Here is a 16135-nt window from a genome sequence, read left to right as displayed (position 1 = left end):
ACTGAGAAGAGACCACACTGAAGTTACACCTTCCTTGTGAAGGGGAAGAGGAGGGGCAGGCACTGATCTCTTCTTTGTAGTAACCAGTGACAGGACACAGAATGGCCTGAAGTTTTGTCAGGGGAGGTTTAGGTTGGATATTAGATAGAGGTTCTTCACCCAGAGGGTAGTTGGGCTGGAACTGGCACCTCAGGGAAGTGGTCACAGCACCAGCCTGACATAGCTCAAGAAGCATTTGGACAGTGCTCTCAGGCACATGGTGTCATTCTTGGGCATGAGCCTGTGCAGGGTCAGGAGTTGGACTTTGATGATCCTTGTGGGTCCCTTTCAACTAAGCATCTTCTGTGATTGTGTGACTATTTTACTCATTATCTTACTGTACATACTAAGATAAGAAAATGTCATACCTGTGTGCAACTCAATTGGACCAAGAGGCAGAACGGGTTTAAAACTTTTCATCTCTTGCTCAAACGTGTCGTAGTGAACTATTTCTTCTTTAATTTCAGACAAGGTGGGACCAGTAGCAAAAAATTCCTGTGTGCAGTTTAAAATGTCAATCAACAAATGTACTTTTCCATAATTTTGGTAAAACATGTTGCAACTGTAATTCAGCAATTACTGAAAACGTATACCATAATTATACTTGGGTTTAGCCTTCTGTTGCCTTGCTAGCATCGGAAAATGAATGTTTATAAATTTCTCTGTCACTAACACTCAATCTTGTTGGGAAATTCCTAACAAATTCAACAGAAAAACAGATAACCAAGACATATAAAGGACCTACTTGTTTTGTGAAAACAGGTGATGAAACAGAGGTCAAATACATGCCCACACTTACAGAAGGACTACCTCATAAGCCAAATTATGTGAGAAACAATCACAATAAAACACATTTTCTAAGTAGTTCCCTGAGCAGAACTCAAAGGTAGCAACATTTTGTGATTCTGAAAAGCTGCAATTCAGCTATGTTACTTAAGACCTGTATTGATTATGCTTACACTGCATAGACAAGTAATAAATGCCGAAAGCATTTATCATCCCACTTCTACTCTTCTGTCCAAGAGTACCCAGACAGGCAGTGAAAGGGTTAGCATAGTGGAAAAGGAAGAATGTAGAAATTAATCATGTGTGTATAAAACTTACCTGCCTTATTATTGAAGGTTTCACTGTAGCAGTAGCCTATTCCTCAGCAGTAACTTGATCAAGTTAATAACTCTAATTACTTTAGTCTTAAATTTTTAATTAGACTAACAGGAAATTTTCAGCCCTTATGAATTGGTGGGGTTTTAACCCACATAAACTCCTCTTGAATTCTACCATTTCATGGTCACTGCAGCATAAAACTGCCCCTTGAGTTTCACCTTCCCCACCCCCAGCTCCTCCTTGGTGAGAACAAGGTAGAGTATGGCACCTCCTCTCATTGGCTCTTCCATTACTTGGTCAAAAAAGAATCATCAACACATTCCAGGAACTTCCTGGATTGCTTACGGCCTGCTGTGCTGTTCCTCCAGCAGCATGAGGATCAGGGTTTGTGAGTGTGAGGCTGCTCCTGTCTGTCTACACAAAGTCTCATCTGCTTGGACCTCCTGGTCAGGCAGCCTGCAGCAGATCCACACTATAATGTCACCTGTCCCTGCCCTCCTTTTAATCCTGACCTGGTCTTCCCGGCCTAGCCTTCCCAAAGAGCCTGCATCCCTCGATTCCAACTCTCCACTCATAGTGCCATTCCACCAAATCCCTGTGATACCAGTACCCTTGCAGGTATGTACATATCTCTAACTCCTCTTGTTAATACCCTGTGCTACCTGTGTTTGCATAGAGACATGCCTCATATCAAATTGGGTTGGTTTTTTCTGGCCAAAAATCCAGAGTAACACATACAAAATAAAGCAATTACCAGGTTTTCAGTATCTAGAATGGCACAGAATCAGTATTAGCAGATACAATACCATTCCTACAGAAAGATAAAAGAAGAATTTCAGCTGTAAATGTGTTTTCTACATATTTTTTTCCTTGATTTTTTCACAATGTTTTCTGATTTCAAGAGATAGGATTAATGAAGAATAGTCCTGTAAATGATAATCATTAAACTGACCTGAAATATGGCATCTTTATCTCCTGTCCACAACACCTTATATTTATCAAATTCTTTCAGAACTTCAGTAACTCCTTCTTTTAGAGAATTCGCGGAAGAAGAGAGATTCACAATTATTTTAGTAATAGTTTCATTTTCTGCAACACCTGAGTAAAAATTTTTTAACTTTCTGACAACATCATCACCTTCTGTAAAATAAAATTATATATAAATCAATAAATTGCTGACAGTCTGATTAGAATTCTCTTCTAAACCTATGCATACCAAATTGAGCAATGGTGCTCTTCAGAAAGGCTGAGTATCCCTCTTCAAAGATCTATCACACTGCTAAATGTGAAGTGCCAGCTGCTAGCTCATGCCAGGCACTATACAGCTAGAGCAAATTCACTTTAAAATGAAGGTTTTCAAATGGAAAGAAAATAGTCTTCTTCATTCACAAATTTAATTTTCTCAACGAATGAAATGAGTGAATGAAATGAATGAATGAATTTTCATTCAAGTTCATTTTAATGTAATTGTAAGCAGAACATAAAGGCCTCATAAACATTCCACATTATTTAATAGCTTTTTAAAATTTTTGAAATTAAAGTTTTAATGTATATACTGCTTAAAGTTGTGTAAACTTCTTGAACTCTTTGATTAATTGCTGAGAAAATCAGGGTCAATATAGAAACTGATATTCTTCAGATCTGACGAGCTCCTTCTTCCATAACAATCCCAGAGCATTTTGAAGCAGATTTCAGTGAACAAAGAAGAAAAATCCACCCTTCCCACAGTATATATTGTTTAATGAGGGGAATTTGAGGCAGCTCCAAATTGTCTTTTACTCTGAAGGCCTTTTCTGGGGTCTGCTTACTGGAAACAGTCTCAGATTCATCCATCCTTACGAGTTTACTCCATAATCTCATTGCTACAGTATTAACATATGCCCCCAGGTGTTGCTGGTGTCTAGTTAAAGGTGATGAAAATGGTCATTTGCTGATGCTGTATTTTGACACAGCAGAGGAAAAGACTCTGAGTGTCTGACAAGGATTGGCTCCTGCCACCCTGCTTGAAGCCCTTTAAAAGAGGTGAGACTCATAAAAGACACATCAGTAGAAGAATAAAGTAACAGCCCTGGACTGTCAGAAAGACAAACTTTCCCAGATGTTACAGATTTTTTGAAGGAATGATAACAAAGATATAACTGGATTGCATATCACTGGGTCAAACAGCTAAGAAAAAACAACGGTAAAAACATATTTAGACTTTTATGGTGGCTTGCAAAATGTATGGAGAGACACTTGGAAATAATATTAAGAAATAAAGTATTTGACTAAAATGGATGCAGGTCTGTCTCCAGTCAAATATTTTTCATTCACATGAAAAAACATTTGAGGTGTTTTTAATCCAATCTAGGAATACATCCAACAATTAAAATCTTTCCTGAAATCTGTCTCTTGCTGTATCTCAATATTTCAATGAGATTTGGTATAAAATCGTGGTTTATGGTTTCAGCTATATCATTATGGCTTATTCCACAATAAGGAGGTAAAACAATTGATCAACAGCTTACTTTGCCTTAAGTTAAGCAAAATATTCAGAATCTAGGAATTTTTCAAAGTTTTTTGCTTACTGTTTTTCAGAGTTGTAATACTTATGTAAGCCTGAAAAGCTATTTCTGAAAAATACAGGTAATTAAATCAAAATAAACCCCCAAAATTAATGTAAAATAATCCACAGTAGGCTTCTCTGACTAAAAGAGAGCTTATTTACAGCTATTTACATATGCCATAGTTATTAAAGCAAAAAGTAAAATGAAAAGTAAAACAAAACCTAAACCAACCACTTACTTTCTCCTTTTCTGCCTCTTTTTCCTTGTGATCCAAAGCCTGAAGAAGCTGCTTGCTGTTCTGTTTTTAAAATAGATTTTTGCAAATGCCTCTGTCCCCACTGAGCAACTCCTCGATTTACTTCCAGTATAAAATGAATCATGCGATTGATGGCATGCTGTATATCATCTAAAGTGGGAACTATTACCTATTTAAAACAGTTGAAAAATTGTTGAAATAAATGTAACTAATTGTCATTTTTGAGACCTCAGTTTTACTCCACCCATAGTGAATTGCAGAGTTTACCCCAGAAGAGAAGCTGGAAAATACAACTTTAGCAGGTTTTCTGGCTCAGAATTGCTTCTAAAGAGATGAAACATACTGTAGTGGCCTACCATCTAATTATGCACTCATACTGTGGGTGAAAAGTCAACCAAGTATATAAGCAGATAGATTTACTGGCTTTTTTTACACCTGCAACATTTTAAGCATCATTTTTATAATGACTTTTATATAATGTATGAGAATACATTACAAACTTTGTTTTTACACTCTAGAATAACAAAGCATTAGAGATTGCATGCTATCGTGCAACCACCACTTCCCACCCTTTCCAGGCCTTATATATGATCAGCCACATACATAAAAGCAAGGCTCTTGCAAACTCTCACTAGAGTTTAGCATTAGCAAAGAGGTATTTTTCCCAGAATTACTTGATTACTGCCCTGGATCAGCCAAGCATTTCAGGACTGGAAAGAGAGATGTACTTCCTTTGCAGTGGGTAGAGCTTGGTGCTTTATGCTTCTACAAATGTCAACAAGGTAAGGCTTCTACACTTTGAGAGAAATTACATATCATATGTACACACATACAATGTGAATGTATAACAGAATGGCCATAGGAACACCAGTTCAATGTCAAAGGAATGTCACCTAAGAGCAAAACTTTTTTTCATTGTAATTTCAATATAAACCCATCAATCTTTATAAGATATTTGAGAAATTTTGTAACCTTCTCTCATAAAATAAAAAATACATATTGCTGACATATAGTTATTTTACTCTACAGAATGCTTTACTTCTTTGCAATTGAGCTACCTTTTTTCCCTGTACCTAGAAATCCACAAGTCCTTTATGTGGTTTTGAATCTTCTATTTTTGTTCAGTGTTCCTCATTCTGACCTTCTAAATTCCCATTTAGGTGACTTAAGCCAAACTGAACAAAGATAATGTTCATTATTGAAATTCAACAAAAGGATTTAGATTACACAAGTAAGAGAAGAATAAGAATAAGAATAAGAATAAGAACAAGAACAAGAACAAGAATAAGAATAAAGCAAAATGTAGCACATATTCCATGTAATAGTAGTAATACAACTACTACTACACGTGAGGAGAACTGTAATCATTCTGCAGAGAACATGAATGAATGGATTGCAATGTAATTGCTAAATCACAGCAGGTTAAAAAGCAAGGTTCTGCAAGCACTACTGAGACAGAGGCCAGAGCATTGGGACTGCAAGCACATTTCATCAGTGCTCTCAGCACACCGAAAGATATGAGCAACTGCTCTCCTTTGGAGAAAATGCTGGTTCAGTGGAAGTGTGCCCACAGCCTGCACTTGGGCAAATGCAGAGGTAACTCTAAGACAATGTGTCTTACCTTACCTATATAAAATAAAACTTACCAGATTTGGAATCTGAAGGTGTACTTCTGCTTTTATAAAAGGAGGGACGTTCTCAGATTTGCTGTAAAATGGTTTTGACACATATCATAAACAGTTCACCACAAAACCTCCTCAGTTTATCTGAGAAATATAGTTTTGAACTACATTTTCTGACCAAAGCTTCATGGAGAATTTTCAAATGAAATTATGTTCTATTTCCAAAACTTACAGAAGTTTCTTATTTAAAGGATAAAATAGCTAGAGCTCCACCATTCTGACAAAGGCTAACTTGGATCCAGCCATTGTTTCAGAATTTTTCTCCAGAGTATTTTCTGGATTTTAAACTCTCATGTTAAGAATGATGGAACTCTGCCAGTGGTTTGAATAGGGCATAAGAAGGTCTTATTGATCATTAAATGCAGCAACCTATCAAGAGCAAAAGTTGTGCCTCTACATCTTAGGTAAGTATTCAACTGAATGGAAAAAAAGTTTCAAAGATGACAAGCTGGTGCAAAATTATAAAAACATGATGTTAACCTACTCAAAACTGAAATGAAAGCCTAAAAACATAGAGCAAAGTAAAATTTTAAATGCTGTGGTATGATATATTAACCAAATCAGGGAGGATTCAACAATATGATAGAGTAGACAAATATGAAGGAAACGACCAAAAAAATTCCCATTGACTTTGATAAGGATTTCAAGACATTTTTTATGAACAATGTCCATAGGAAAAAAAATGCAATTCAGACTTTAACAAACATTAATGACAAAACATCATAATCTTCACTTGCTTGAACTAAATTCTCTTAATAGAATTTTAAGTAGGCTTTTCAAAGCACAATATATTATACTGAAACAATTCTGTCTCTGAAATCTTTGCCTGTTCAAACAGAGACGAATTTATAGAAATCATCCTGAATATAGGACAGTGATTTTGTATGGATCTTGCCACTATCATGAAGAATTCATAAAGAGTGCATACTATTGAGGGAATTCTTCATTAGCAACTTACATTGGAGCACTCATTCTTCTTCTAATACGATCCAAAGACAGTCGGGTTGATTTCTGGAGACTGATTAGCAGCCGGCGACTGAAATGGGCAAGTAAGTCTTTACAGTTCTGTAATAAATAAACCATACATTATTTAGCAACATGTTCACATAGGAACCTGAAAGTTATTGCAAAAACATCATAAGTCAAACCTAATAGATTTTGTCAGAAGGAACTTATGCTGTTAGCTACATGAAAGACACAAAGTGAGAAGTTGGGGGGTTGTAAGCAAGTAAATAAGTAAAAGCTGCATGGAAAAGAGAATATAGGATGCGAAGAAACAACTTGTCTTATTCAGATACAGAATACTGAAATCTGTTTGAAATACGGTCCTTCAGAAAAGCTCTCCATATTAAAAAAGAACAAATAGAAAACCAAGCCACAAAACAAAACCATGAATTATTCAAGAATATTGGTGCCCATGCATCCATTTTTGAATAAGAGACAAATACAATAAAATGCAACTGGATCAAGAATATGAAAATACAGCAACATGAAATTATCACTATTTTTAAAAATTGCAACATTGTAGCATTATTGTATTTGTACTTCCAACTTTGAGAGTCCTTGTTCTTTACTTCTACTTTCCTTTTTTGCTGAACATGAAGAAACTGCATTCTTCATGGGAAAAGTACAAAGACAATCTTTGCTGATGAAGTCGGAAGAGAATGATAGAAATGAAGAAAGATCCTGTCTACCCAAGAGGGAAAGCCTGTGTTATGGGTTAGGCACAATATTGTCTCCAATTTTTATACTTACCACTAGTGTCAAGAATTTGTTTAATAAAGGTGAAAATTGGAATAAAATGCAATATACTTGTGAAAACTAAAATCCATCTCAAATGCACTTTTTAGGTAAGCTATTTCATCATTGTACATTATATTTGATAGTTTCCATGTGATGTCTTTCTGTAACACAGATATGCAGCTACCAAAACTCAAGATCCTGTTTACTAATCCAATTGGCATAAAAATAATTTCCTTATTTTCACAAAACACCTTTTTAAACTCTTCTTCTTTATCACTGATCCTGCCATCTTCACTTTTAGGTCCTTCAGCAGGAGCTTTTTCTTTACCTCCAAATGCTATACGCTTGTCTTTTCCTGTAAATTAAAAAAAAGAAAGTTGTTATTATATAAATTTTCTGATTTAAAGCATGCTGTCCCCTCATTAGAGGCAAAACAAATATTGACTTTTATTTAGTAATACCTGGATCACCAAAAATTGGTTTTATTTCATGACACTTTTTCACACCAGGAATGTGGTTTAGAGACCGGCCTATAGGCCTTAGCTTAGCAAACACAGTGCACTACCACTCTGTTACTAAGGATGGCTAGGCAGTCATTAATATATCCATTAAAATGACCAAAAAATCAAAATAAGCATAAACAATTTAACAAAGGACAGAGAAGTATTTTTGTTTCATCTTTTTCTTCTTGCATCCTACTGAACGACCTGCAGTATTGACCCTGCCTATACCTCTACAGCTGGAGAAACCTGAACCTAGAAGAAAAAAAATCCCATGAAAAAAAAGAGCTCCATTACTGATTAAGCATCAAAATAAAATTTTCCTTAAAACATTTTTTTCCTTTAAATATAAACTATTTCTCTTGTAACAATACAGGATTTTCTAAAATCTTAGTAAGACACCTCAAAGAAGCGGAAACCAGTCATTCAAGTGCCAACCTTTGACATTACTAATTTAAACTGACCAGCCAGAAAAGCACATAATTGTACTGCTGCAGGAAAGTTAAAAACAGAGGCACAGTACCAAATAGCTGACAGAAGAGAAGAAGAGCTGAGAAGAGAGAAACACTGGATTTCATTTACAGGTGGCGAGATGTGACATGGGAGAGTTATGATGAGTGACTGACAGAAATGGAACTTGAATGTTCTTCCTCTAGAGCAAATACTTTGCTAATCTAAACAGGAGCACAGCTTTTAACTCTAGAAACCCCACAACTGAGTTATCTCCATACTTCATGAGCTAGCGTTTGACTTTAACAGTGGTTAAAGAAGGCAGAGCTGTGACACAAATGAAATTTTAGTGAGAGGAAAATTTGTTTAGCAAATTAACTAAAACATATCAGTTTTGATAAAAACTAGCAAAAGTCCACCCGAATTTTTTATTTAAATAAGCATTATTAACTACCTTGTAATTCTGAGGGCCTAAGAGATGGTAATACACAATGTTTTTCAAATATCTCTATTAGATCTTGAACAGATTCTTCAACGCGCATGCTTTTGACATTAAAGACCTCAGAACATTCTTTAGTATATTCCTGTTAAATAAAAATATCAATGCATTGTCATAGTCAACACTGATTATCTTATTACTGTTTCTCTTGATGGAGATTAAAAACATTTCTCTGAATATGGTATTAATCAGACCAAAACCATTTCAATGAAACATATATACTTATTAAAATATACTTGTACATTTATAAAAACTTCTGCTATATTATCACTATATTTTTAATGCCTAAAAAACCCCAGGTTTTAAAATGCAATGGTACTTTTAGGTGCTTAAAAAAATACTGAATGTTGAAGAAAGGTCACATTCTCAATCTGAAATTACCCAAACACTGTTTCAACTGTCCTTAATAATTTTATTTACTTGCACTGATTTAATAGTGAATACATTTTTAGCCTATTTTGTATTAAGAAAACTTTTACATTTTCAAATATACTAGTTGGAAAGTATTTTTTGCCTTCTCCTTAAAAACAACAGTTTGGAAAATCAGGGGGGAAGAAGGGCTGTATATCTCTGAGGTCCTTCATACACAAGAAATCTAATCTAAATACAAAGCACTTAAACAAGATTGTCTATGACATACTACAGCTTAAGTATCTCAAATACCAAAGAATCAATATATCTTCATACAAAATATTTTAACTAAAATAATTTAATTACAAATAAAGTTCTGTATTTCCACATAGAGAATTTTATAGTTTTATTTTCATTTACTAAGGCATTTTTTTCTAACATGCCCTAAAATTCTAGTTGAAAGATGTAAAGTGGCACACACCTCATTGTCAGTCAACAGATCCTCAATTTTGAGAGCATCATCTACTGGCAAGCTAACTAAAGAAGTACTTGATATTTCTTCTAATAATGTACCAATCCGCACGTCAGTTATAATATTTACCTAAAAAGACAAAACCACATTAATACCATACATTTATCTTTAAAGCATAATGTATTTCATTTTAGAGCACTCTAACAGGTAAAAGATGTATTGCAGAAAAATAAATGCAAGAATGCTACAGAGTAGAAAATTCTCCAAGTGAATAATAACAAGAGTTATGGTAACTTAAGGGTTATTTACAATTACTAGACTCCCAAAGAATCCTGGCTGGTTTAACTGCAGTTTTAGGCAGACAGGCAGTAACAAAAAGTCAGACTCTGGATCATTCCTGTCATGCAAGGTACACGGCTTCTAGATTAAACAAAACAGAGTAATAGAACAAGCTACATCAATATAATTGGATACTTGTTCATGATCTTACTGACCACAAGTTTAGCAGCAAGGCAAGTGGGGGGGGGTCTACTATAAATTGCTTATGGGTTAATCTTCAGTCCTTCTCCTTCTTTTAGTCAACACCGTTTTTGCTGGGGTTTTGATCCTAAATTGCAGCATTATCAGTATACAGTTAACTACACTGAATTGGTTTTCGCCATGGAAGAATCCAAGTAAAAGTGACTTCTGTCCATCTTTTAGTCTTTTATCTGAAGTACTCTGCGTTTATGATATTCCATCTTGTTTTTCACAATATACCTCATGCTTCCATTGCACATCACTTTTTCCTGTTTGACAATAATACCCCATTCGTAGAAATCAAGAGTCTAACCAAGGTTAATTTTTTTAATTGATATGAGAGGGGGAAGTAAAAAAAGCCACATATAACCTAAATTTACATAAAGACATGGTATTTTAGATATACTCAGGCTTACAAAACTGTTCATTTCTGACAAAGACAATATTTTTCCAGCTTTGGGTTTCAGTGGCAAACAGGGCATTGCTCATAATTATGATTTTCTACCATACATAAAAAGAACTAGATACACTGACTAGTGACTAACAATCTCCTACCACAAAGGAAACAAAATTTACAATATTCATAGAAAAGATAATAGTCACACAGTTTAATCATCAAGCCAGGGCAATCTGACTGTCAAGTTAAAGTCTTGAGAAAAAACCAAGCCACTACTGGTCCTCAAGCATGGTAAATCATAGAATCATAGTATACCAAATTGAAAGAAGACTTCAAGGATCATGTGGTCCAACTTTTCTTGGCAAAAGCACAGCCTAGACAAGATAGCCCAGCACCCTGTCCAGATGAGCCTCAAAATTGTCTGGCACTGGGGAATGCACCACTTTCAGTGGGAGATTATTTCAGTGGCTGACTCTTCTCACTGCAAAAAATTTTCCTCTTCTGTCATATTGATAATTCTCCACAAGTAACTTATACCCATTACTCCCCATCTTTTCCACATAAATTATTGTAAAAAGAGAGTCTCCTTTGCAGCCAATCTTCTTTGCAGCCAATCTTCAAATATTACACCATGATGATAAGGTCTCCCCTAAGCCTTCTTTACTCAAGGTTGAAAAAAAACATTTCTCTCAACTTTTCATCATTCATCAGGCTTCCCAGTCCTCTGATCATTGTTGTGGCCCTTCTCTGAACCCACTCCAAATGTCTTCTGTATAGCAGGGACCAAAACTGAATACATTTCCAGGTTTGGCCTCACCAGCACCAAGTAGAGGAAGATGGTGATTTGTTACCACTGCTTATTAATGCAACCCAACATCCTGCTGAATTTCTTTGCTGGAGCAGCACACTGTTCACTCACACTGAACTTGTTATCCACAAGGATGCCCAGGTCAGGTAGATCTCAGCCTATGCTGCACTCCTGGATGATGTTTGGCCAGGTGAAAGACCTTAATTTGTCCTTGTTGGACTTTGTAAGGTTCTTACTAGTCTGGTCTTCATGCCTATTCAGGTCTTCCTGTCGAGTGTCTTTCTACTTTCCCATTTAGCTTGGTGTCATCAGCAAACTTTGTCAGGGTATACTTTATGCCATCATCCAGATTACTTATGTAGATATTAAATATGGAATCAAATAAATTCAGAAATTATGTGATGAATACCAAGAGAGTAAAAGAGCACAGAGCAGCATTCAGAGAACTGTGAGAAAAGAGCATAATCTCATTCATTATTTTATGGGCTGCACAAAGAGTTTCACAACATGCCTGCTACGGATAGAATTAATGCTCCAAAGTTCTCCACTCAACAGTTTTTACATGGAAGTGTCTTTTATGCAGCTGCAGTCATGGACAAGCACTCAAAGACAGGTATTGACTCTGAAAATCAGAGTGAAAGCCACAGAATTTTAAGACAACAAGTGGAAATGGAATCTATTTTAAGGACAGAAGGAAAAATCAAATATATGATGGCAATAATAGGAGAGAATCATTGAGTGTATCCCTACTCCAAGAAAAGCAACCTAATTTAAAAAGCAATAAAATTTCTAGGTATGGTACAAAAATAAGTACAGATTATGTTTGAATATGACAAAATAGGATCCTAGAAATAATTTCTGTAAGGTATTGGTCTTATTTATATAGTGAGCAAATGTTTACCCTTCTCAAAAGCTGTCTATATATATGCTGAATTTGATCAGCTTCTTTAAAGAAAGTTTCCAGTGTGACAGATGACCAAGTCAACATGGTAAGTCCTTGCCTCAACACAGCTTCCATCTAAGCATAAAGATATAATTTAATAGATTAAAAAAAAAAAAAAACAAAACAAGAGAAAACAATTAAAACAAGTTCTATTATTATATTTACTAACATTGCTTATAAAACAGAGTGGTGTGTAAGGGAGGTTACAAGTTTCCAATAAAAAAGGTGAAAGAAATTTATGCAATAGAAAGGAAGGGGAGGGTAGTGCATACTATAGCCTCAGGTCTTTAGTTTCTCAAACTTCTGTCCAACTTTGTAGTTATACAAACTTACACAAACTCTGCAACCTTTCAGTATGACTCTTACAAACAAAATGGGGAGGGTTACTTAAAACATTCACATACATACACTTGTAAATGTCTGGCAAAACAAAATGGCTTGTGGGATAGACATCCTGCATCTCCAATAAAACTGTACTTTCAGTATAGCATAAAACATCCTAGTGTAGCATTCTACACCACTGAAGAGACTCAATTAAAAAAGTTAATAATTCCTTCTGAGCAAATTTCCATGTTAAAGCCAGAGATTTGTGGAGATAGATAGACTTCAAAGACCATATTTTTTGTTCTACTGGTCTTCTATCTCACAGGCACTAAGATGATTTGACTGTAAAGCACATTATTTGAGAACTGTATGAAGGATCAAAAAAACAGATTTTTAGTCTTAAAGGTCTCAGAAAAATCCATTAAGCTTGCAACATGCAGATCCATCTAAATATTTCAGAATTATAAATTATTATTAAGGTATTTTAAGATCTTATGAGGTATACTGAAATGCATGCAGCAATACTAACCGTTTGCATTTTTGGTGCGAACAGATTTACAAACACACTTCGTGTTCCTTGACACAATTCTTCATAAGATTCAATAATACCCTGTAGATTGTTAGAAAGGATAGCATCAAACAGAATATTTAAAGCATTTCTTTACTCAAGAAAACAATTTGTCATACAATCAAATCATCTGAAAAACTATATTGAAAGCTGCACAATGCTGTATTTGAAAACAAATGTAGAATTTTACACAGACATTACATACCTAAGAACATCATTTCTGGGATGTAATGAATTTGTATTATGCTGTAGAAGGAGAAATAAAAGCCACCTTTTTGCAGCACTTTCTTAAGGCACAAAGCCAGAAAAAGAACGACCTTTCTCTAGAACTGAAGACAGCTTAATCTTTGCAATATCCTCTTAATATTGCATATCATATTCTTTAGATGCTTAAGTCAGTTTTAAAATATCCTCTTCTCTTATGCCATAGGCACACACACACAGAGAAGTCTTGTATGATGCACAAGATACAGGCTCCCCAAGATACAGGCTCTTGAAATAACACCATAGCAGAGACTACAATAGATATAACAAATGTAACTTCTCTTGCAGGTAACCTGCAAAGTTCTTCAAAATTCTTCACAATTCCAAACCAGACTAACTCCAATGTTTATTGCCAAAAACTCTAAACCCCTGCATTTTACTGTTTTTCTGACTGTGAAAACTATTTTTATAGCTTAAATTATTTCATGACCAAAGTATACTTAGTGTGCCATTGGATATATGAAGTATATATTCTTATATTTAAGTAACTAGCAGCCCACACAGGACTTAACAGGGGGTTTTCAAATTAGATTTTCTATGTTCACCTGTATATTCCGCAAATTTACCTTGAACTACCTCTTACCCAGCTTTAATCTTTAGCTATAGAAAAAAATCCTTGTTTAAACACACTCTCTTTTTAATTTTTTTGTACAGCAATCACAATACTTTTCAAGTTTACCTCTAACTTAAACTTGTTTGACTTCAATTTATCTTCTATTATTGCTAGTTTGAATGCTTGCTCGGGTACTTCTAGACCCAACTTTACCATACATTTTGTCTCTCGCACAATCTCTAGAATCTGGGGATCAAAATTAACCAGGAGCTTCTCAGTTGTAGGATGACGCACAAATATCGTGGATTGTAAGACTGTAAAGACATTCTAGTATCAGTTTCAAAAGCAAACAATTATTTAATTCTATAAATTATTATGAAATCTGTATTTCTAATGTTAAAATATAGTGATTAAGTATGTAGAGTTACTTGTGAAATAGCTTCATATTGTTTTCAGTTAAAGAAAATACACAACCCATCATATTAACTTTCTGCCTTTCTCTTCATAATCTAAACAAGCCTGAGATCCAGTCTTATTTGTGTCATAATTTTTCTCAGCCCAAGTTAAAAAATCATGAAATTAGTTCTCTAAGTACCAGGAAACACAATGCTTGACTATCAAACATTTCTAGGTGTTTAATAACAATACATTTGTCCTTAGAGGGACTGGAGCAATACAACTTTATGAATTATTATACTGGAAAAAGAAAAATCCAGAAAGAATTATTACATAGTACATATAGAGAATTTAAATACCAAATTTTGTGTCACTAATGTTTACAGTCATCTGTACAGTCAAATAGTGTACCAAATCTGCAATCCTCTGCATCAAACCCCAGCATCAAGGTCAGTAAAGCACTGAGATTGTATTACCGAGTCTGATAATTGGATCATGATTCACTTGCGCGTGTTAAGGGTAAATGAAGCTTTAAAAAAAATCTGATTTGATTTATGTTAACTTACTATCCAACAAAAATTTAAAGAACAAGTACATATTTAATTACTTACGATATTGTAATTGTGACATTTCCTTCATCCATGCATTATGATAGACTATCTCGAACTCCACCAATACGTATGCAAGTTTGTTGTATGATTGAACAACTGCTTTACCTTCTGGACTTGCCAAGATATCTGAATGTTTCTGTTAAAACACAGCACATTCAAATTAAAACTATATCCAAAACCATCCATACCACTTGGGTTTTTCTCAATTTAAGTATTGTCTATACATAGTGTCGGTTAATACTATGAATTATACTGACAGAGGTGTTAAAAACTGTATCAAATATTAATGATTCAAATTTACAGGGCAATAAAGTCAGTAAGAACTTGTAAGGGATAAATACTAAACATTTAACATCACTAAGAGCAATTACTTAATATACTGTCATAGATACCTGCAATTCACAGTGAAATGGATACTCAGTTCTACTCAAAATTGAATAAGTGAAAATTTATTGCAAAATTTTCCTTTTTAATCAGCATTTATGTCGGTTTTCCTTGGAACAGATTCAGATTATCATTATTCCCATCTGAGGGAAACAGGAAAGTGAAAACCTCTCTCACATAGAAGTTAACTTGGCATGAGACCCTAGATGCTTTGTAGGAGAATCACTCAAACATTTCAAGAATTCTTCAAAGTTATTTTCAACTGAAATAGTCTAGTCTGTTCTATTCCAACACTACATCTTGGATCCACAAGGCTTACTGCAGAGCAGTATAAACATACAAAGAAAAATGTTCCTTAGCATATAACAAGTGATGCAATCAAAACCAGAAATTGTATGATTACCCTACTGAAGACAGTTCACATTTACACAAAACACCTAATTTTTCCGCACATCAACTTACATGGAAATAGCTGATTGGTTCATTTACCCTTCTGAATAGCTGTCTCACCCACAGTATCTTTCCTGCAATAGGTGGCATGTTTCGAGCAAGAGGAGGGTCATCTTTCTGCGTTTGGTAAAGCTATAGCAAGAACAATATCATTAAACAGATGCATTTTAAAAAAATCTATTGAAATGCTAAACTGTTTTCTCTGGTAGCACAATTTCTTCCTCCTCCCAAACAGATTAAATTTGCATTGTGTCACAAAACAGCTCATGGACAGAA

At 34.8% G+C, this 16135-nt stretch overlaps 1 protein-coding gene across 1 annotated transcript in view; it reads right to left on the bottom strand.

Moving 5' to 3' along the window:
* The window catches only part of DNAH8 (dynein axonemal heavy chain 8), a 113732-nt gene that overhangs the window by 79136 nt on the left and 18461 nt on the right, over positions 1 to 16135 (bottom strand). The window contains exons 15-27 of the mRNA XM_064707016.1: positions 15872 to 15991; positions 15026 to 15161; positions 14145 to 14332; positions 13163 to 13243; positions 12268 to 12384; positions 9652 to 9771; positions 8775 to 8904; positions 7622 to 7719; positions 6586 to 6692; positions 5592 to 5652; positions 3928 to 4114; positions 2096 to 2283; positions 408 to 534 (exon numbers count right to left, since the gene is read on the bottom strand). Coding sequence (XP_064563086.1) covers positions 408 to 534; positions 2096 to 2283; positions 3928 to 4114; positions 5592 to 5652; positions 6586 to 6692; positions 7622 to 7719; positions 8775 to 8904; positions 9652 to 9771; positions 12268 to 12384; positions 13163 to 13243; positions 14145 to 14332; positions 15026 to 15161; positions 15872 to 15991 — 1660 coding nt within the window. The remainder of the gene's footprint in view (positions 1 to 407; positions 535 to 2095; positions 2284 to 3927; positions 4115 to 5591; positions 5653 to 6585; positions 6693 to 7621; positions 7720 to 8774; positions 8905 to 9651; positions 9772 to 12267; positions 12385 to 13162; positions 13244 to 14144; positions 14333 to 15025; positions 15162 to 15871; positions 15992 to 16135) is intronic.

The sequence above is a fragment of the Zonotrichia leucophrys genome, chromosome 3 (genome assembly GCF_028769735.1).
Source record: "Zonotrichia leucophrys gambelii isolate GWCS_2022_RI chromosome 3, RI_Zleu_2.0, whole genome shotgun sequence".
NCBI classification, from domain to species: Eukaryota; Metazoa; Chordata; class Aves; order Passeriformes; family Passerellidae; genus Zonotrichia; species Zonotrichia leucophrys.
The sequence above is the reverse complement of the archived record's forward strand: the minus strand, read 5'-3'. Positions and strand labels throughout refer to the sequence as shown.